The sequence below is a fragment of the Gobio gobio genome, assembly GCF_949357685.1.
Source record: "Gobio gobio genome assembly, chromosome: 15".
Classification (NCBI taxonomy): domain Eukaryota; kingdom Metazoa; phylum Chordata; class Actinopteri; order Cypriniformes; family Gobionidae; genus Gobio; species Gobio gobio.
Genome location: NC_137108.1, coordinates 15,404,034 through 15,426,392, shown reverse-complemented (window position 1 = coordinate 15,426,392; position 22,359 = coordinate 15,404,034). Strand labels below are relative to the sequence as shown.

General features: G+C 43.6%; 1 protein-coding gene across 1 annotated transcript; it reads left to right on the top strand.

The window, feature by feature from the left end:
• Positions 1-8,466: 8,466 nt before the first annotated feature.
• LOC307139020 (C-C chemokine receptor type 4) lies at positions 8,467-11,846 on the top strand. The gene is made up of 2 exons (XM_079837797.1): positions 8,467-8,577; positions 10,184-11,846. The coding sequence occupies exons 1-2, from the start codon at positions 8,555-8,557 to the stop codon at positions 11,226-11,228; spliced, it is 1,068 nt and encodes a 355-aa protein (XP_079693923.1). The 5' UTR covers positions 8,467-8,554; the 3' UTR covers positions 11,229-11,846.
• Positions 11,847-22,359: the final 10,513 nt, after the last annotated feature.

The window sequence follows — 22,359 nt, the reverse complement described above, 5'->3', positions numbered from 1 at the left end:
TCTAAATTAAGGCACATGCTCTCAATGCAAAATGCTGAACAGTTATGCGTTCATGACCTCGATGCTAGATTATTGTAATGCTCTACTGGGTGTTTGCCCTGCTCGCCTAATAAACAAACTCCAGCTAGTCCAAAACGCAGCAGCTCGAGTTCTTACTTGAACCAGGAAGTATGACCATATTAGTCCGGCTCTGCACTGCACTGGCTACATTTTAAAATATTGCTTATTACTTACAAAGCACTAAATGGTTTAGCTCCCCTGTACTTGAGTGAGCTCTTAACATATTATACTCCATCACGTCTACTGCGGTCTCAAAATTCTGGTCAGTTGATAATACCGAGAATACCAAAATCAACTGCAGGCGGTCGATCCTTTTCCTATTTAGCACCTAAACTCTGGAACAGTCTTCCTAGCATTGTTCGGGAAACAACACACTCTCAGTTTAAATCTAGACTAAAAACACATCTCTTTACTATGGCATACACAAAAAGACTTTTTCAATTGAATGATTGTTAGGCTGCATTAACTAGGTCAGCTGGAACCGGAAACACTTCCCACACCTGATGTACTCGTTACATCATAAAAAGAATGGCATCTACGCTAATGTTAGTCTCTCTGTTTTATCCCGAGGTTTACTGCAGTCAGCCGGATCCGGGCCGTATCCAGATCAGATGGTGGACCTGCGGCCAGACTTGACCAACGCATGGCCCTGAAGTATCTGCAGAGACCATGTCAATTAGACTCCCCCTGAAATTACTTCATCAACACGGCATCCTCAATAAACCCGTCTCCGGCGTGATGACTCCGATCGTTCGAATATTCCTATTTAATAATTGTTAAATCGATATGTCACCCTCAATAAACCCATCTCCGGCATGATGACTCCAATCTAGTTTCTCCCAAGGTTTATTTTTCTCCATTAGGCCACCTGATGGGGTTTTGGTTTCTTTGCCACTGTCGCCTTTGGCTTGGCTTGCTCAGTTGGGGACACAACATTTTCAACTAAATATCCAAATAAATCTAACTAGTAAACTAAATTAACCATATAAACTAAATTACTGATCTAATGCCCACATTGTCACTGTATGATAATTGAAATGAGCTAGATGACAACAACGTTTTCTCAGGAGCGGCTGTACGGCCGAATAAAATTCTGTTGCATTATTTTCCTGTTTAATACTGTGAAGCTGCTTTGAAACAATCTGCATTGTAAAAAGTGCTATATAAATAAAGTTGACTTGACTTGACTTGACTTGACTTGACTTGACTTGACTTGACTTGACTACCACTCCCACATGATCTAGACTCTTGCCAAGCACCGAGCTGGCTTTTTCCACCAGCTTGTCCAGCCGCCTGTTGTTCCTATCCATCATATTGCTACCCTAGCAAACGGCAGCATAAAAGAGGACACCAGCCACAGCTGACTGATAGAACATACACAAAATTTCATTGCAGACATCAAAGGACTTGAGCCTCCTGAGGCAAAAGAGGTGGCTCTGCCCCTTTTTTATAAAAGGCATCCATGTTTAGGGACCAGTCCAGCTTATTATCCAGGTACACACCCATATACTTATAGGACTGCACCACCTCAAAGGCCTCTCCACGTATACAAACAGGCTAAAGGTGTGTCTTAACGCTGTGAAAATCCGCCACCACCTCCTTAGTCTTAATGGTGTTCAAAAGGAGGCAGATCTTATTGCTCCAGTCACTGAAGGCCGCCACAAGTTCCCTGTACTCGCCCTGTACATCCCTGATACACGCCACAATAGCTGTATCATCAGAATATTTCTGTAAATGGCAGGACTCAGAGTTGTATTTAAAATCTGATGTAAATAGAGTGAACAAGAATGACGCTAAGACAGTCCCCTGTGGTGCCCCAACGCTGCTCAACACTGTCTCAGAGACACAGCTCCCCATTCTGACAAACTGCGGCCTTTCTGTCAAATAGTCAGTTATCCAGGTATTAAAGGAGGGACCCACCCCCATTATCTTAAGTCTATCTCTCAGGATGGGTGGTTTGATGGTATTAAATGCACTAGAAAAGTCAAAGAACAGCATCCTCACATAACAACCAGTCTCATCCAGGTAGGAGTAGGCCCGGTGCAGCATGTACAGGACTGCATCATCTACTCCAATCCGTTCCTGATAAGCAAACTAAAGGGGATCCTGAGCCAGTGCAGTTGCTGCTCTTAAAGGTCCCGTTTTTCGTGTTTTTTTGAAGCTTTGATTGTGTTTACAGTGTGCAATATAACATGTGTTCATGTTTCATGTGTAAAAAAACAGTATTTTTCACACAATTTACTTATCTGTATACTGCTTTTTTCACTGTCCTCAAAACGGCTTGAAAGATTTCCCTGTTCTATGAAGTCCCTCCTTCAGAAATACGTAACGAGTTCTGATTGTGCCAGCGGTTCCCGTGTTGTGATTCGACAGCAGCTTAGGGCACGATGCCCGGAAAGGTCACGCCTCTTACCATAACAGGGAGATGAACACGCTCAAACTACAGCCCCTGAAGGCCAAACAAAGGTGATTTGACTCCGGGATGAAAATAACAGCGTCTGAACGACATGGCGACAAACGCAACCGAACCGAACCGAACCGAACGCAACACTTCCTCTTCTCCACGAGGGAGCAACAAGACCACGCCCCCTTTTTCGCGTATTCTTGTGGGCGGAGGTTAGTCAACAAACTGTTCTACTGACGTAATTAAAGCAGGATGTACAGGGTTGTAGTCCAAACCGGCCGTTCGCTGTAGGCTTTGAAAGGGAACTTCTGTTAAATAAAATATCTCGCTTGGCATTGAACTTTGAGCTTTATAATTTTACAGGTATTATTTATGCTCTAACAGCAACATTACACACTAACTAAAGTTTGAAAAATGGGATCAAGAAGAACAGGACCTTTAAGAGGCGCAAAAGTAGTAGCTCCATGATTTTTATATGTACGAAGTGAGTGCAACTGGTCTAAAATCATTAATCTCCTTCGAGCGCCCGGCTTTAGGTACTGGCACCAAACATGCTTTTTTCCACAGCAGCACCTTCCCCGTCTGTAGGCTGAGATTGAAAATCATCTGAAGAGGTACAGCTAGCTGGGCTGCACACTCAAGCAATCTCGGACACACAATCTGTGCCCGCTGCCTTCCCAGGATGCAACCTTCCAAGCTCTAACCTCACCTCTTCTACTGTGAAATTCAGGGAGGGGGAGCCAGGTTTGTTTAGCCTGGATGCCAGGCGAACTTAGCCCCGCCCACAACATTTTTACTCGGGCAGTTCGGTCTGGACTTGATCGGTAGAGAAGTAATTATGCCCGAACAGAAACTGTTCGGACCAATGAAATTGTCAGGGCGGGCTTTAGACGATGATGGACAGATGATCAACAGTAACGTAATCATCTATGTCATCAAAGGCGCTTGGGTTGAGTTTGTTCTAATCCTAAACGGAGAACTTGTTCGTATATGCATTCACCTTTACTATTTCTCTCAGAAATGATGATCGTGTTGGTAAGTAAACTCTGTGTATCCTTTTTTTTACAACACTGGCAAAGATCGTTTACACTCATATTTTTCTTCTAACGTTAGGCTACTTATTCCAGCGTGCGTGCAGGTACAGGGTTGCCAAGTTTTTACAACAAAACCCGCCCAATTGCTAACGTTCCTCAAAACTAGCCAAAAACAAGCCCAATAGCTTTCCAGGGGGGGGTTCTCCGGGAAAAAAGGCATTTGGGGGGTAAAATATATGTTATTTTGGCAGGGCTGCCTGCTAAAAAGCGCATTCCTGGGTCTGTATATCACATAATTGGGGTCGCTTCAACCCGCGGACATGGCAACACAGTGCAGTTGAGTTCTGTTGACATTTGATAACTAACGTTATGCGTCGCTCCGTTGCTCTGATTGGTTGTAGGTCTATCCAATTGAGGTCTTTCCTGGTTCGGTTGAAACACGCCCCATAATCACAGCCCAACGGAGCAGTATCAGACTCATATTCTGACTAGAATTGAGTATGACGACGTCAGGCTAAGGTTTGTTGGGAGTTGCACCAACAATAAGACTCTGGAAATGTTGATGTTCCTCAGTTCAAGACCTGGTTTACCTATATTACTGGAATATTGCACATGAAAAGAGTCCGGTATGGAATTATGGGTAACCTTGACACATTTTACAATATATGGCAACCATTTCTGGATCATCTTAACCAGTTTAACACTGACTCTGATCAGTAACGGAGGGCAAAGTATGCTGTCTGCTCTGCCCTCTACGGAGTGCTTGTTTGTGGTTTATCACTGCATATACGCCTTGGTCGTTCTTAGTTCCTTTTTTGTTTTTGTTGTTGTTTTGTTTTTCACATATCCTGTTTATCAAGATAGCGATATGGTTACGCTCACATGATTCTTTTTAAAAAAATATTTATTAAGATTTATACATTTTACAAAAAAAAGAAACGTGACCATATCGCTATCTTGATAAACAGGATATGTATGTATGTCAGGTTGTCAATTATGGGACAGGGGCATCAGAACTAAATTGCAACTGCAAGAATGTGCACTGTAGCACGATACTAATGATCTCTTTTCAAAGACAGATCTTGGAGAAATGCTAATACATAGAGCAGACCCATAGTTGGAACGGAACACTGCAGGTAGGTAGATCTTCTCCAGGAACTTTATTGGGCACTCCTACATCAATGCCTACCTCTGAAAACAAATGCTATCCAGGCACCTGAAATTCTGTTTTAAACATCTGTGTGATTTGGGACCTGTGGGGCCTGATGTATAAGGCTACATATGTTGGCACCGTCGGCACACTATAGACTCTGCGTACTCACTCTTTTAATTCTATACTACATACATAATGATTCCTCTTTAAACTAAATTGCAGAACTCATGTTCTGAGAAAATATTTCTCGCAAGAACAATGATCAATGACGCTGCATACTTTAGTTCAGTGGTAGTATGGGCCCTCCACAGGTTTGAAAAATTCAGATGACAATATAGCCTACAGTGTACAAATACTGCTGCATGTGTGGCGGGGCGGTGAAGGGCAAGAATTGACACTAATGTACAACTAGAAGAAGATAGAGCAGACTATGCCACCCCGTTTATTTATACCAAAAAAGGGGACACAGGTTCGTTACCACTAAACGTGGATAGGAATACAAAATGTCTTTATTTCACAATAATAATAATTAATTAAAAATAGAAAACAATGAAAAAACAAGAAACTTTCTGGCTGAGGCTTACCAGTAGGGTGGCTAGCTGGACAGTGAGTATCTTAAGACACACCACTCACCCAATTATGCTCTGCACAAACACACACACACACACACACACACACACACACACACACACACACACACACACACACACACACACACACACACACACACACACACACACACACACACACGTTGGGTTTTCATGTTTTATGGGGACTTTCCATAGGCGTAATGGTTTTTATACCGTACAAACCGTATATTCTATCCCCCTACACTGCCCCTGCCCCTAAACCTACCCATCACAGGAGACATTCTGCATTTTTACATTTTCAAAAAACATCTCTGATTTATAAGATGTTTTCCTCATGGGGACCAAAAAATGTCCCCACAAGGACGATGATTTCGGATATTGCCATCTTTGTGGGGACATTTTGTCCCCATAACGTAGGGATTACCAGTCCACCCACACACACACACACACACACACACACACACACACACACACACACACACACACACACACACACACACACACACACACACACACACACACACACACACACACACACACACACACACACACACACACACACACACACACACACACACACACACACACACACACACACTGTTGTCAAATGGCAAACACACTCTGTGAGAGACACACCACCACAGGGCAAAAGCAACTAGCTTCCTCCCTGGGGGCCTTCAGCTCCTGAAATAAATAAACAAAAGAAGAGCATGTAAAAGCACACTTAATCGAACACTCAATCAACAAAGTGCATTGGAATAAGCTCAAACCATGGGCAATCTCCTGGCCACAGGGGTCAGACAGATGTATAAAGGTTCAAATCAAAAAGGCTTATGAACCTGTACACACCATGAGCAGCAAGGAATCAAAAGAAAAGAACAACCAGAAAGGAAACAAATGGAACAAACCATACAAATGAAAACAACAAATAATCAGGCTTCAAATCAAATCACAAAATGTATAACAAACAAACAATTTAATGAAGAACAGAAACTTAACAACTGGAGGGACTTCCAGTAAATACTCCAATCAGTCTTCCCAGGTAAAATATATTACTCGACTTCCACGCAGTCCTAGGGAGAGCGCAGATCAAAGGAAGCCACAAAGAAACAAAACAAACTCGCAGCTGGTGGCAATGGAACAATCGGTGGGGCTGAACGTGCACCGTTAATGGTACATCTCACTTTATGCGATGGCTCGGACTAGCCACCCTTCACCTAGACCACCACCAGAAGCGTGAAGCAAAAAGAACAAGAACAAAACAAACAAGATCAGAAAATAATGAGTTACAAAATGGTCACACAGTCACAAAAACAGCAGAACAAACAGTGCAGGTCTTAACGTTGTCTACAGAGTATTTGCCCAGCAGTCCACAGTAACGAATTGCTCCCGAGCAGTTGCCCCACTAAAATAGACAAGTTAATAAAATCAGTTAAAACCACCCAACCCCATAATACTCAAGGGACTATATACATAACCAGACGTGGGTCGCTAAGCACACAGTATTTGATGAACTATATATATAACATTTATAACATTTAAAGCTGTATTTATAAACTGCTTAGTAATGTCTATTAATGCTTTATAAATAATGAATTAACTATTTACTAATGCGTAACTAATGCTTCACAGCGCTATAAAGCGTTACCACATTCCTTATATGACTTTTGGGGAACGTTCCATTTTGGTTATTTTATGGTCACATAGCAACATTACAAAGAGGACATTTGGGATGTAAACAGAATGATCCCACATGGTCCTCTGTTGGTCATATAATAACTTTCCAGATATGACTTTAGGGGGACGTTCCATTTTGGTTATTCTATGGTAACACAACAACGTTACAAAGAGGACATTTGGGACACTAACAGAACGTCCCCACATGGTCCTCTGTTGGTGTACAGAGTTCCTAGACTCTCATTTTTTTTTGCAGTATTTTGTCCTTTAAAACAAACTTCTTTGTCTTGTAGTTAAAAACATCCATGTGCACATGCTGAGAAGTAGAGGCGGCAATTATAACGATCATTCTATAATCCTACCCACTTTGAAGTGGATCGCAAACCAAAACCAAACCGAGCCAAAGCAAGCCAAGCCGTGGCGAACCGAGTCGTGCCATGCTCCATATTTTGGCAAATTCATATTCACATTCAAGTCCCCTTGACAGCTACTACAGTGGAGATATTTGAAAATACACTGATGCTGCGTCCAAATAATCAGATAGTGTAAAAGTATGCGTATTTTGCGTGCTGCCCGAGGGGAGGGCTCCGAGCTCAGTATTTTGGTCCGACCCCAGAATACTCCCCCCATATCCTTGGCTGTGATAGGAACCAGCCAAGAGTGAGAAGTAGGGGTGGCGGTGGGATGCAGAAAAACTGTCGAGGAACATAGGTGAGTTGGCTGTGTATAGGCCTCATGCTTTCATGCTGATTGGATAGATCAGTTAAACGTCTTTCTCCCGGAACATTGTTAATAAAACATCAATTAGTAGGCGAAATCGATGGACTATCCCATGTAGGAGGGGACGTTCTCCCTATTCCATGAGGCCACGGGAGAGAATTTGTGAATTGCAGTGAAGTGACGCAACAGACACCGTAGGTCACATGATGCTAAATACACACATCGATACTATAGAACATTAATGGTCATGAAGTAAGTTTCAAACCAAATGTAGTACCTACTATGCAGTATGCGATTTTGGACGAAGCATCTGTTTTGAGCCTGAAAAACTTGTTAAAACAAAAAACAAAACATCCGTTTGCTTTATAAATACCATGACAAGCAGGAAAAAGAGACAAATTCTCAAAATATACCCATAATTCATTTTCTAACAAGCATTAGTTTCACATGCTCTTTATTTGTTAAATTCCTGAAAACTGACTCAATGTTGAAAGTGAAAAAAGCACAGATATGGTTAATTTCATCATATTTTTCATCGGTGTGGGATGGTTTTTGACATTATCTAAATGTCCTTCCAAGACATTTGCTGTGGGTGGGGGCAGATATTAGCGTTCATTCAGTAGCCGTCACACACTTAAATGACTCAGATTTATTGTTTTATCTCCTCCTCGGGAATTTCTTTTTTTGCATCCAAACCTGCAACCTCAGTGCGGTGACAGGAAATGTGTTCAGATGTCACCTTCGCCTCGCAAGATACAGTTATGCAGAAAAGCACACTGACACATGCACATGCTTCATTTTACAGGAAATTTGCTGAAGGCAAATGTACAGAAAGAGGGTGAAATTAATTAGACGTACTTCCATTAACATACAAGTCTCAACATCTCAACAACAAGAGTGACAGCAGCTTGTCATAATGACCGAATCCTATGCCGACAGGTAAACTTATTTTTTTTCTTCAATGTATTGGATTTTCATCATTTTATTGATTAACCATCACATTTAGATCCATCATTAAATTGGATAAATGGATAAATTACAGAGATTGGCTCTAAAATGTAATCCCTGTTTCTTGAATATACAGTTTGATTTATTACATTCAGTGTTGTTTATGCAATTATTCTATCACATACAAGTGATTTCTACTCTGTATTGGGATTGGGTTTTGTTCATTCTTTATTTTGTACTGTGCTAGCACTGTAATTCACAAAAGTAGTAGATGAGATCACAGACACTGATGGTATGATAGTGGGATTGTGGTGGGATGTTTCAAAAGCATGTGGTTAAACAGCATACTACGACCTCCTGTTTCTACGTACTAATATTTGAGAAAAAAAAAGGTTGGCATGTGACAGCTTTGAGGTTTTGTTTAGTGGTACCTTTAAATTTTTTTCACTGTCAAATTTTGTATTAAATATTAGAAGAATTTCTCAAATGCCTACCGAAATATAAGATATACTTGTAACATCCTTGACCAGGTTTATTATATAAATTTGACTGCTCTGTTAGTGTATCGCTGTCTGCAATTATAATGCAATTACATCATGATGAAACTTTGCCTGATAGTCACGGTAATGCTTTATTTATATAATCCACTTTAGACATTCTACTAACTATAAGTAACTTTACAACAACTGTACACTACCGATCATTAGAGTATAAGTAGACTGTCTGCTTAATATCTGCTAACACTTTATTTTGATGGTCCCCAACAGACATTCTACTGACTATATACCTTTACAGCTACATGTCAACTTATTCTATCAACCCGAACCCTAACCTAACAGTCTACTAATACTCTAATGACGTAATGAGAGTTAGTTGACATGTAGGTACACAGTTACTTATAGTTAGTAGAATTCCTAAAGTGGATCATCAAAATAAAGTGTAGCTCAGCAGCTCATCATAAAGCAATAGAATATAGTTAGTCTCTACAAATTATTATGCATGATTTATGGAAAAAGTACATGAAAGTAAATTGGGACGTGTTTTCTGACTCAGTTTCCAGATTTTCAGAAGTCCCCATAATGTAGATTTGCTAATGTATGCATTAGAACTTGCTGACACCTACTTTCACACCATGACAGCATCGCACATTTTCACTCCCAATGTCATTTTTTTTCTGCTGTTTCAAAAAACAGTATCATAACCACTGCATGATAGTCAAATGAGTGGTCTCAGTCCACAAAAGTGTTCCCAGTTTTATTCATTGTGCACAAGAACAACATTTTGTTTTAACTACTTTTTAAATACTTCTACTACTTTTAACTAATTAAAACGTGGCACTAATATAGTGATATTAGGTAAAAACAGCATTAAAGCATAATTAATTACTATAAATAGTATAATTATAAATACATATAATCAAACCAAAGTATTACAAATAAATTAATATATTACTATATTACTATAGACATGCCATTTGCTATATGCAGTTTGCTATATGCAATTTGATAGTCAGCATATAAAGCTGACTATCAAAACCAATTTTTATTTTTTTTTCCTTTTTCATATTTCACTAAATAACATTTACTGTTTGTTACAGGATGGATACAACATCATACTATTACGACGAACCCGGGGCAGACTTATGCAATAATCAGAATTCACAACTGAATTCAAATCTCAAAGCAGCCATTTTCTACATATTTTTTGTGCTTGGCCTTATTGGCAACATCACTGTCTTATGGGTCCTTTTGAAAATAATGCATGTGAAAAATATGACAAATCTCTGCCTGCTAAATCTGGCCCTGTCAGACCTACTAATGGTCCTCTCGCTGCCCTTCTGGGCTCTCTATACTCAGGGCCACCTAAAAGCCAACGGATTATGTAAAGTTATGGCAGGTACATACCAAGTGGGATTTTACAGTGGGATCTTATTCGTGACCCTGATGAGCGTGGATCGCTATCTGGTCATCGTACATGCCGTTGCGGTGCTGGGAGCGAAGATGCTGCGTTATGGAATTGTGGCGAGTCTCGTAATATGGATGATTTCGATCTGTGCCGCCCTTCCAGAGGCCATCTTTGCAGCAATGGTCAAAGAGGAAGACTTCACCAGCTGTCAGCGAATTTATCCTGCTGGGTCGTCCCGGAATTGGAAGCTTTTCCGTAACTTTGGTGAAAATGCAGTAGGGCTGTTCATCTCTTTGCCCATTATAGCCTACTGCTACATCAGGGTCCTAATGGTTGTGAAGAAGACAAAAAACTCCAAAAAGGATCGGGCAATAAAGCTCATCTTAGGCATTGTCATTGTGTTTGTGGTTTTCTGGGTGCCCTACAATGTGGTGGTGTTTCTGAAAACCTTGCAGGAATTTGAAATTCTATCTTTGTCTAGCTGTGAGACTCAGAGTAATATCAACGTAGCCATGGAGTGGACAGAGTTGATCGCACTCACACATTGCTCTGTAAATCCGGTGATTTATGCTTTTGTTGGAGAAAAGTTCAGGAAATGCCTTACAAATGCGTTTTCAAGATATCTTCGATGTGTAAAGACCTACCAGTCAACATCTACCCAATCAAAAGTTTCAGAGAATGAAACTTCCAACACAGGTCTTTTTTTTACATCTCCTGCCAAAAGTACACAAGTTTAAAGTGTTTTTCTTTCTAACACAGTAAGAAAAACAAACACACTTTATATTAGGTAGCCTTAATTACTATGTATTAACATTTAAATGAATCCTTTGTTACAATGCATTTATTATGTAAATACATGTTTTTACATTGTACTTACATTTAAAAAATTACCTGTATGTTATTACATCTGTAATTAATTTCTGTATTTACATTTATAATTACACAGTTGACCCTTCCCTTTCACATAACCCTACCCTCAAACTTATCCATACCACCACACCTGTCCCTAACTTTACCCGTGTCCCACCTCAATAGCCGCAAAAGTGTTTTGCAATACAATATGAAAATAATAAGTACATTGTAGGCTACTTTTTTTTTTAATGTAAGTACATACAGTAGTAGCTAAGGCCACCTAATATAAAGTGGGACCAGAAAAACGATATTGTTTCAAAATCTGTTGGTGCTGTTCCTTTGTTTTTGTACATATTGTGCTCATCATTTAATCTTGCTTCATTTTTGTAAATATAAAGATGTTAATCTTCATTAACTATAATGCAATTTAACATTTGTTGATTTAATGATGGTGATATCATATCCATTATTCTACCTCAATTAGTAAAAACAATCGGCGTTGTAAAAAATAAAAATAAAAATAATAATTAATCATTCCATTAAAATTCCTGCTTCATGTTGGTGGAGAAAATAATGCTTTCTGCATTTTAATATTTGTGAGTAAACTAGTGCCTGTAGAGTATTAAATATGTTATGTTTTTTATGTTTGCTAAAGTATGTGTCACCTACTAACGTCTGTTCCTCAATATCTCTCACAACATGACCTGAAAAAATGTAAAGGGTTAGTTCACCCAAAAATGACATTTCTGTCATTAATTACTCACCCTCATGTCGTTCCAAACCCGAAAGACCTTCGTTCATCTCCGGAAAACAAATTAAGATATTTTGATTAAATCCGAGAGTTCTCTGACCCATCCATAGACTGCAACGTAATTGCCACTTTCAAGGCCCAGAAAGGTAGTAAAAACATTGTTAAAATCATCCATGTGACTACAGTGGTTCAACCTTAATGTTATAAAGTGACGAGAATACCTTTTGTGCGCAAAAACAAACAAAAATAACGACTTTATTCCACAATCTTTTCTCTTCCGTGTCAGTCTCCTACATGATTTATGTAAGTACCACAACGCATGCATGTGATCATGGGATTGGACAATATTTTGCTATAAAACCCGAAAGCCTGCACTTTGTGAATAGCCCAACAAAGTGAATTGTGTAAGAGAGTGACAGGGAAGAGAAGAGATTTTTGAATAAAGTAGTTGTTTTTGCACACAAAAAGTATTAATGTAGTCACATGGGCTATTTTAAAGATGTCTTACTACCTTTCTGTGCCTTGAAAGTTGCAGTCACGCTGCAGTCTATGGAGGGGTCGAGCTCTCGGATTTCATCAATATCTTAATTTATGTTCCAAAGATGATCAAAGGTCTTACGGGTTTGAGGGTGAGTAAATTTTCATTGTTGGGTGAACAAACCCTTGAATCACTTGTTCTGTACAGCATTCAATAACCACAGGAAAAGAAACAACACCCTCAACCACACACACACATTCGAAGACAAAACCAAATAATACAAAATGTCCCCTCACATCAGGCTAAAAGAGGATATGTGAGAGCAGTATTGATATATGGAGGAACTTTATTTTGAATGCACTCTGTACTGGATTGATGTCTGTAAATGATGTATATTTCTATGTACATTTTATGCCTAAACTACTTATTTCAAGCACACTGATAAATATATCATGATGTTCATCAATAAACAAATAAATAAAAATGTTTCAAAAGAATATTGTAATGATACTTCTTACCACAAGAGCCCTCCCTCACATATGGCACATTACAGTCACAGACACGCCTACACTTACTGAACAGCTTAAAAATAATTAACATTAAACATTTAACAACACTACCTCAAAACTAACTAGATTTCCTCACAGTACACATTATACAGATAATACTGACCATGTGTCCATAGCAGAAATGATTTTTTATATATAATTGCACCATGGAATTTAATTTTCTTAGGTGCATTTTATTACTTTTTATAAATCATTTTAGGATTGTTTAATTACTTATTTCCCTGTTAGTGGACATTCTTATGTGTAAAGCTTCACAAAGTTATTGAAAATAGTTTATTGTAAAACTGTGAACATAAATACGATGCTTCAAGGAAATAACTTCACCCTAACCTTTGTCTTTACCTTAAAAGCTACAGCGGAAAGCCACAGAGATATGCTCTGCAGAGTAAGGTGGATTTCCTGTGTTCTTTGGCTCTGATGCAAACACAGTACATTAAGACTGCTGACATGACACTGTTACTTCAAGTAGCTCCTAAACTCCTAAGCAACAAAGACCTTAATCATAAAGTAACTTTTATAAAAATTGTTCCAAAACTGACAGTAATGTGACATTAATTAAATGATTTATAGTAATAATGCCAAATCTAACACAATCAAATCTAATTGCTAGTTGTTAAACTTAAAGCAGTATTTGATTAGATTAGATTAGATTAGATTCAACTTTATTGTCATTACACAAGTACAAGTACAAGGCAATGAAATGCAGTTTAGGTCTAACCAGAAGTGCAATAGCAGCAAGTGCAGGATATACAACGTTTGCATAAGTGCAGGACATGGATATGTACTGGGTATATATAAATATATCTATAAATAGAGAGATGGTTATTACTATAAACAGAATTTACAGGTGAATATGTACAGTGAATAATATACAGATGGTTAATACTATAAACAGAATTTACAGGTGGATATGTACTATGAATATAATATAATATACAGATGGCTATTACTATAAACAGAATTTTACAGATAGAGGTATACAATGATATGTTAGGCTAAAATGAGGAATATGGCAGTGGATTAAGGTAATGCAATAAATTATGGACAGAAGCTATCCGAAAAAAAGTGTAAAAGTGCAGTGGAAGTGATTGCATATTACAGTTAGAAGTACGGTGCAAAATACAAATGTAAACAGTAGGTACTGTAAAAACAGTCGGCAGTGCAAATGAGCATAATCCAGTTACGGTGTGGTAGTGCAAAATGAATAAGTAAACAGTTGTTACTGTAATAAACAGTCGGTAGTGCAAATAACAAAGTGAAGGCAGATGTGAGGTAGGAGAGTTATCAGTATATGAGGGGAGTGGATCAGCGGGGGTTTGAGTTCAGTAAGGAGACAGCTCTGGGGAAAAAACTGTTCTTAAGTCTGCTGGTCCTGGTCCGGTGGATCCTGAAACGCCTGCCGGAGGGCAGGAGAGAAAACAGTCTGTGGGCTGGGTGAGAGGAGTCCTTGAGGATGCTGCGAGCTCGATGCAGACAGCGTTTCCTCTGGATGTGCTGATGTGTCAAAAAATGGTTAAAAACATGGTTAAGAACCATGAAAATTCTATATTTATCAAAATCTATCAACAGTATAAATATATATTGAATATCTGATGAACGCATGAAGTTCATTCATTGATGTTTTTGATTGGACTTTGTGAGCACACACAACCACTTCCTCATTGTGAGGTACATGTGATTTTATCTAAATGCAAATTTTATGGTTAAGACCACATTCTGGAACAACCTACTCAGAAAAAAACTTTTTAATAAAACAGGATGAACACTATGCTGCATACTGAGAAGTCAAAAGGAAATGTAAAAAAAAAAAAAAAAAAAAAAATATGCAAATAAACCATTCACCACTTTTACAGTAATACAGTAGAATTCCTATAGAATTTATATCAAAAGTTTGGGTCACAATTTATTTTAGGTAACGTAGTTTAGCACGTAGGTTGTTTTGGTGTTTCATGTTTTTAGGTTTATCATGTTCACTGTCATGTTTCTTAGTTTGCCATGTTTACTGTCTTGTTTCCTGGTTTGTCATGTGACTCATTCCCTTATGTGTACATGTGTCATGTTGTCACTGGTTCATTGTCTAATCATTGTTTACAGGTGTCTCTTGTCCAGTCATCAGTCCTTGTGTATTTAAGCCCTTATGTTTGCCTTGTTCTTTGTCTAGTATTGATGTTGTAACCCGCTGTGTTGGTGAGTTTTATGTCTAGCCACGCCACGCCACGCCATGCCACGCCACGCCACGCCATGCCACGCCATGCCACGCCATGCCATGCCACGTCACGTCACGTCACGTCACGTCAAGTCAAGTCAAGTCAAGTCACGTTACGTCACGTCAAGTCTTTGTTTGTTCTTTTGATTTAGTCAAGTCTTTGTTGCTAAGTATTGCCAAGTCTTTGTTTTATGTTTGAATTTGTTTTGAGTATAATAAACTGCACTCGGGTTAAGCAAACTTGCCTCCAGTGGACTTCATATGTTACAGTAGTTAGCCTATTGTACTTAAGTACTGAGTAATACTAATCAACTACATGTACTTACTATACAGTTACGGTTAGGGTTAGGGTTTGGTTTAGGATTAGTTACTTATAATTACAGTATGCAAAATGTACTATTATTACTATAGTAAGTACATGTTGTAACAAGTAACTATGTCACCTTAAAATAAATTGTTACTTTGTTTCAGGCCTCTAAAATTACTTGCCAAATGGCACTCTAATTGTCACACAGTTGTTGAGTGCACAATGAAAGTAGTAGACAACAAAAACAGTCTTTATTAAATCCACAAGGATTACTCAGGAGATCGCAGGAGAAAAACATAAACACAACCGTGTAAAACGTCTCAGGTTACGAATGTAACCATTGTTCCCTGAGAACAGGGAACGAGACGCTGCGTCAGCTTGACGCTACGGGGAACGCCTCCAGCGTGACAGGTGCCTGAAATCACTATCAAAAAACGTCAATCCTATTGACCGGCGACAGCCTATGATGTCATCAAGGCGCGACCAGGAAGTATATAAGGGCGCCTTGCCAACATGACAGTATCTAATCGTCTGATGGGACTGTTTTCGGCAGGTAGGCCCTGCGGCATGGCACAGCGACGCAGCGTCTCGTTCCCTGTTCTCAGGGAACAATGGTTACATTCGTAACCTGAGACGTTCCCTTTCGAAAGGGAACTCGCGCTGCGTCAGCTTGACGCTACGGGGAACGAAATACCCACGCCGCCATGCCGACGGGAGTGCATGCCCACTGGCAGTGACAACTGTCAAGACAAGCAAATTCTAATGAAATGCCTGAACCACTCCCCTTCTGGTCACAATAGGCTGTCAGTGACAGCGCTCCCTACGGTCATAGCCCAAGCTATCGCCCAAGAAGGAACCTTCACACACATGAGGTCCTTCCCAGGCCCTGCTCGAAGGCCTGGAACCACCCATTCGACTTAGAAGGGGTTCCTTTAAGGGAACGTGGCAAGGGAACTACGAGGGAACCCTATGCCAGTCACTATTCGGGAGGTTCTCACCGAATGCCACCAGGGAGACCTGACCAGGTGACCCAGACTAATGTGGGACACGTAATACGGTCAACCCTGTCTGTACAGTACAGAGCCTCTGGTACTCGCCTCCGAAGAGGCATCCCGCTAGGGTGCTGCAAGAAAGGCAGTAACATCCACTAGCCGGATCTCAGAGACGGGTTATCCTGGAGAACAGCTCTCAGCGAAGTGCTATATAACCCTTGCTAGCGAGGGGAGTTTAGCCGCTCGATCCTCGGATCTACCAAGCACCTATTTTAAAACGTACTTAGGAGGCCAGAGGCCTTACAGGCTGATTATGCCAGGGAGGCCCCGAGGGGCCTATAACCCTTAACCAGCGCCAAGCGGCCGTAAGCTCATAGTAGACCCTCATTCGAGAGGAGCTCATAAGCCTGCCTGGTAGGTAGCCATGCAATAGGCAAACTATGAAAGTCCCCTCCTGTGGGGACCGCATAGCAGCAGTAACGTCTCGTCGTGCTAGGGTAAGAACACCGCCTCCAGGTCTCGCGAACGGCCAGAGACCGGCGCCTGATAGCGGGTGACCACTAGCTGTCAGCGTAAAGCCAGTTGTGCGTTCCCGCCAGGGGAACTCGTTCCCCATGGAGGCAGAGAGGAGCCTCCACCTGGTAACCCTTGCCGACTGCTCGCGTGTCCAACAGCGGAGCTCGCCCTCAGGAAGGCCATACGGGCCTGAAACCTGATCGCAGTCGTGCTAGCCCTCGAGGTAGCAGGGAAGATAGGGACTCGCATCATCAGGGAGGCCTAACGGGCCTACCACCTGCAACAATGTCGGGAATTTCTCCATCACAGCCCTCTGCTCAGTGACTGGACCTATCCAGAGACCACGAGACAGGAGCGTGCCCTCAGAGGAGGCCACGTGGGGCCTACTACTCCAAGCGAATCCCACAGGGAAGCCCCGTGCAGCTTTGCCTGATAGCATCCCGTGCTACGATCCGTTACCGAACCTGGGGACCGGGGAGCGATTTCAGGGAGGCGCAATGCCTCCACCTGATAGCAGAGCGTGCCGCCCAAGCCAGAATGTGCTACTCATGGCACTTCATGGTCACCGCCCCAGCGGCTGCATTAAGGGAGGCCGGTTGAGGCCTACTACCTACTAGCACTCGTGCTAGCCATACAGTGCCTACTAGCAGCTTATACCAGCCGTCGAGGGACTCAATGCCAGTCGTGCCCCCTCGGGGGAGACCAGGCAGCGCCTGCTGACCACAGCAGGCCCTCAGGGAGGCCAATCGGGCCTACCCCCTGAGTAAAGGTAACCCAAACCAGGAGCCTACCCCTCAGGGCGGCCTTAAGAAGGCTGGCTGCTGCGCCTGGTGGCAGCTGTCTGCTGCTGACAAAGCCTGGAAATGCAGTTCACACCTGGGAACTCATCCCCAAGGAGACTAGCTGACGAGGTTACTGCTGACGTCGACACCAGTGGAGAAGATCCTCCAGGGCCCACTCGTGGGTCACGGCGTCGAGACTTCCTTGCAGGGAGGCCAGTTGATGCCTACTACCTGTTCTGAAGTCCAACTGCCCAGACTGCCCAAGCTGGCTACTAACAACCAGCTGGCTCCTATGCCCGCACCTGGGGCTGGCTCCATCCCAGAGGCAGCTAGGGACAACTGCACCGCCGTGTCCCCGGGCCCCCAGGACAGCGCAGTCTCTCGGGCAGCGCCTACAAACATGGACCTAATCACATTGCCAACAGCAGTGTACTCAGCGAAAGTGCTTAAACAAAGACCCTCTAAAGCGAGGGGAGTACAACTTACGTCACCTGCCTCGGGGCGGCTGTCTTACTTTCCATGCAGCGGCCAACCATAAGTGCGAGGGCGTCAGCCATTGGCAATGCTCGGGCCTCAGGGGAGCATCCGACCAGAACCTCCACAGAGGTTTATCCGATGTTCAGTTCAACCCGAGCCCTAAAGGAGGTGGAGCAGAGACATAGAGCAAGGGTGAAACAATACCTTTTCCTTTTAGAAAATATAGAACCCACCGGCCAAACATCCTCCAGGAAGAGGCCGGGGGCCGCCAAAAGATGGCGGCCACCAAGCTCTGAAAGGCGGAAACGGCAGATAAAGTCTGATCGCAAACCAGCGAAAGACGCTTCACTCCGCCCCACGACCACTGGCAAAGTCGCTGTCTGCTGCAACACCCCGACTGCGTTACTCGTAACCCCAGAACGCAGAGAAGGGGGCGGGCCTTGGCCGGACGACTCTGTAACAAGAGGAGGCTGAAACAAGGATGCATAAACCAAGCCATTTTCTCATATCAAAGGACAGGCCAGGGGCGAACAACCTTCATTAAAAGGGAACGCCCCCATCCTTGACAAAGCCTAGGCCAAGTGGTGCGGCATAAGACCGCACTAGATCTACTCAGGGCTCGGGAAAGAAATATTATAACCTCTAATATTACACACTGAGGCCCCAAAACCCCTTTTCCCAAAGCCCCGCAGAGCAGGGCGCAGATCTCACTACAGCTCGCGCATTAGCGCGTACCCGGTCTTCAGCTACTTCCCACTTTTACGCTAGGAAAACACAGCTAGCCCTCTACACTACAAGCCCTCGGGCGAGAGCGCAAATTAATAACCCACATAGTGGGAAAAAATAACACGGAGAGGCAGCAAGACTCTACTAGCAAAAAGTGAGGCATACACACCAGTGATGCGCGGGTTGATCCAAAATGAGCGGGTGCCCGCGGCCACCCGCGGTTTCCCGCGGTTACGAGTCATCCAAAAATATTTTTAATGATATTCGGGTCACGGTCGGTCGGATCGTCAATAAATCCTTATTTACCTTTTGAATGTTGAGCGTTATTAACTTTTGAATAAATGCTGACGCGGGACAAAATGCCCGATTTCCCAAAACGTTGAACTGAGCAATGCCATTGTACCATTTTAATAGGCTACTTTTAAACGCATTTAAAGTCAGTTTTATGTATTTTCTGAGAGGGGGCGGGATTTTTGTTGGGAAAGTCGGGGGAGAGACGCACACTTCGATTAGACTGGATAAACACATGCAGCATCTTAATTGTTAAGAAAATTAAACGAAATAAATGAATAAATCAAGCCTGTATTACATAACACTAGGCTATATCATACAGCATTCAGAAAAATAACAGTTTGCGCTCCTAAGGGCTTTCACACTTTTCCAAATGTTTTCCAAATGTGGGCTGATGAATTCTTCAAGCCGGGTCGAAACATAAACATCGCGTTCATCAATAATATGCATCTGGAGCTGAAATGGAAAATGATGGGCCGCCTCAAGAACTGCCTGCTCTCGCTGCTGCACCTCTGAGCGCACCACGCCAGGGCCTGAAACATTTTCTCAATGGCCCAATGAGCTACGATGAGCATTTACTACTTTTAAAAAATGCGGGTCAGGAAGCGGGTCGGGTACAATATTTTCTTCTTTTTTTTTTGCGGTCCGAGTTGCGGGCGGGTTAGTTGAAAACGTCGGTCGGGTGCGGGTTGTTTATACATTGACCCGCGCATCACTGATACACACACAACCACGTAATGTTGCAAAGAAGATCGTTCTTAGCTTACTCACGGGGAGCTGCAGGCCCTGCGACATCCCGCGATGATCCAAACTCTCCCCAAGCAACCCCTCAGGGGAGCGACGGTCAAAAAGTCCTGAAAAACATAGTTTTGAAATTGTTTCACCCTCATAGAGGGGGACTCACCAATCGCTCCTCGCGGTGCGTCAATCCAGACACCGAGCTAGTATCCGCCCGCCGACCTGAGGGGGGCGCTTCGACATCCAAGCCAGGCGGGCCGTCAGAATCTTACATTTCCTGCTCATCATAGGCCCACCGGCCTGATGTAAAGCGCCCGGGGAGAACGTGAGAGGAAGGGAAAAGCAGCATTCATCTCCGCGCCCTCGGGGGCGGAGTCTGCCGCCTATGCTGGTCCCGGTTGCCAGCCCCGGCTTCCTTCCTCTTCCGGTTGCGGGTGTCCCGCCTCTTCTGCGTCCCGCTCCTCCACGGCGGGGGCGCTCGAGAGGCAACGCTGGCTCGCTGCCCCTGTCTCCAGCCCTCAGACTGAGACGGGAGCGGGACACCCGACTGCCTGGGCGCTGTCCCGGACCTCCGCAGTATGCATGTCCTAAATGCTGCCGAGCGCGCCCTCGCCTCCCTGAACTTACCCACCACCGCCTCTACGGAGGTGCCAAAAAGTTCAGAGGGCGATACCGGGGCATCGAGGAGAAAGGTTCTCTCTTTCCCCCCGATGTCCGCCAGGTTGAGCCACAGATGTCTCTCCGTGGCCACCATCGCCGCCATCGAACGACCGATGGCAAAAGCGGTTTGCTTGGTGGCCCGGAGAGACAGATCTGTGGACCGGCGCAACTCGGCTACCGCCTCAGGGGTCAGACCCACCCCCTGATTGAGGTCCCCCAGCAGGTCTGCCTGGTAAGCCTGTAACACCGCCATTGTGTGTAAGGCTGCCCCGGCATGACCCGCCGACATGTATGCCCTGCCGTTCAGGCGCGCAGTCGTCCTGAGAGGTTCAGACGGCAGGGTGGGAGCCCTTAATGTCGATAGCCGCCCGGAGGCGAGGTAGTTCGCAAACGCCTCGTCTACGGGCGGCAACGCCACGTATCCCGCCTCGGGCAATCCCTCGACATCAGCGAAATTAGCCCGCTGATGTCGATGGATCCGAGCTGAATAAGGTTTCTTCCATCCTCTCGTGATCTCTTGGTGGAGATCGGGAAAGAATGGAAGGCTCCCGAGAGCTGGTTGGTCATGGGCGGAGAGAAAACGGTCGTCCAGCCTACTCGGACGCACGTCCTCTCTCCTAGCGCGCTGCCAGGGCAGCTGCAGTCTACCTGCAGCACGCTCCATAACCTCCAACAGCTCCCCATACATGGGACAGGGTGGTTGAGAAGCCTCAGCCTCAGGCGCTTCATTCGCCTCCTCAACCATCCTCTGCTCAAATGGAAAAGCAGCGGACGAGGAGGAGGAGCCCAAATCCTGCTCCTCCTCCGAGGTCCGCCCCTCGCGATCTGGCTCGTTGTCTGCCAACACTACACCGGTCTCCAGACGACGAGCCAGATCCAGCTGGGAACCCCAAGTCTGTAGCCGCCGCTCAGCCTCAGCACGAGCGGGGCCGTTCCCAGCTGCTGAGCTCTCTCCCCTCGAGAAGAGAGCCAAACGAGAGCGGAGCGTTCTCATGGGAAAACGCTCACAGTTCGCACAGGATGCTCCCTCGAGAACATCCCGTGCGTGCTCTTCCCCCAGGCAGTACACGCAGAGTGTGTGTGTGTCATCAGGTGTAAGATACCTGTTGCACGGATCCACGCACTTGCGGAAGTGTCGCTGCTTCTTCGCACACTTCATATCCTTCTCTGTTGATGCTTCCCAATAGCGAAACAGGCAAAACAGTCCCTGAAGACGAAAAGATACTGTCATGTTGGCAAGGCGCCCTTATATACTTCCTGGTCGCGCCTTGATGACATCATAGGCTGTCGCCGGTCAATAGGATTGACGTTTTTTGATAGTGATTTCAGGCACCTGTCACGCTGGAGGCGTTCCCCGTAGCGTCAAGCTGACGCAGCGCGAGTTCCCTTTCGAAAGGGAACTAAGACGATACCGGACAAAGGAACTAAGGAAACACAGGAAGTATACATGGGGAGAGTAATTGGAACAGGTGTGTAGAACTAATTAACAACCAAAGAAATTATCAAGGGAACACAGGCAACCC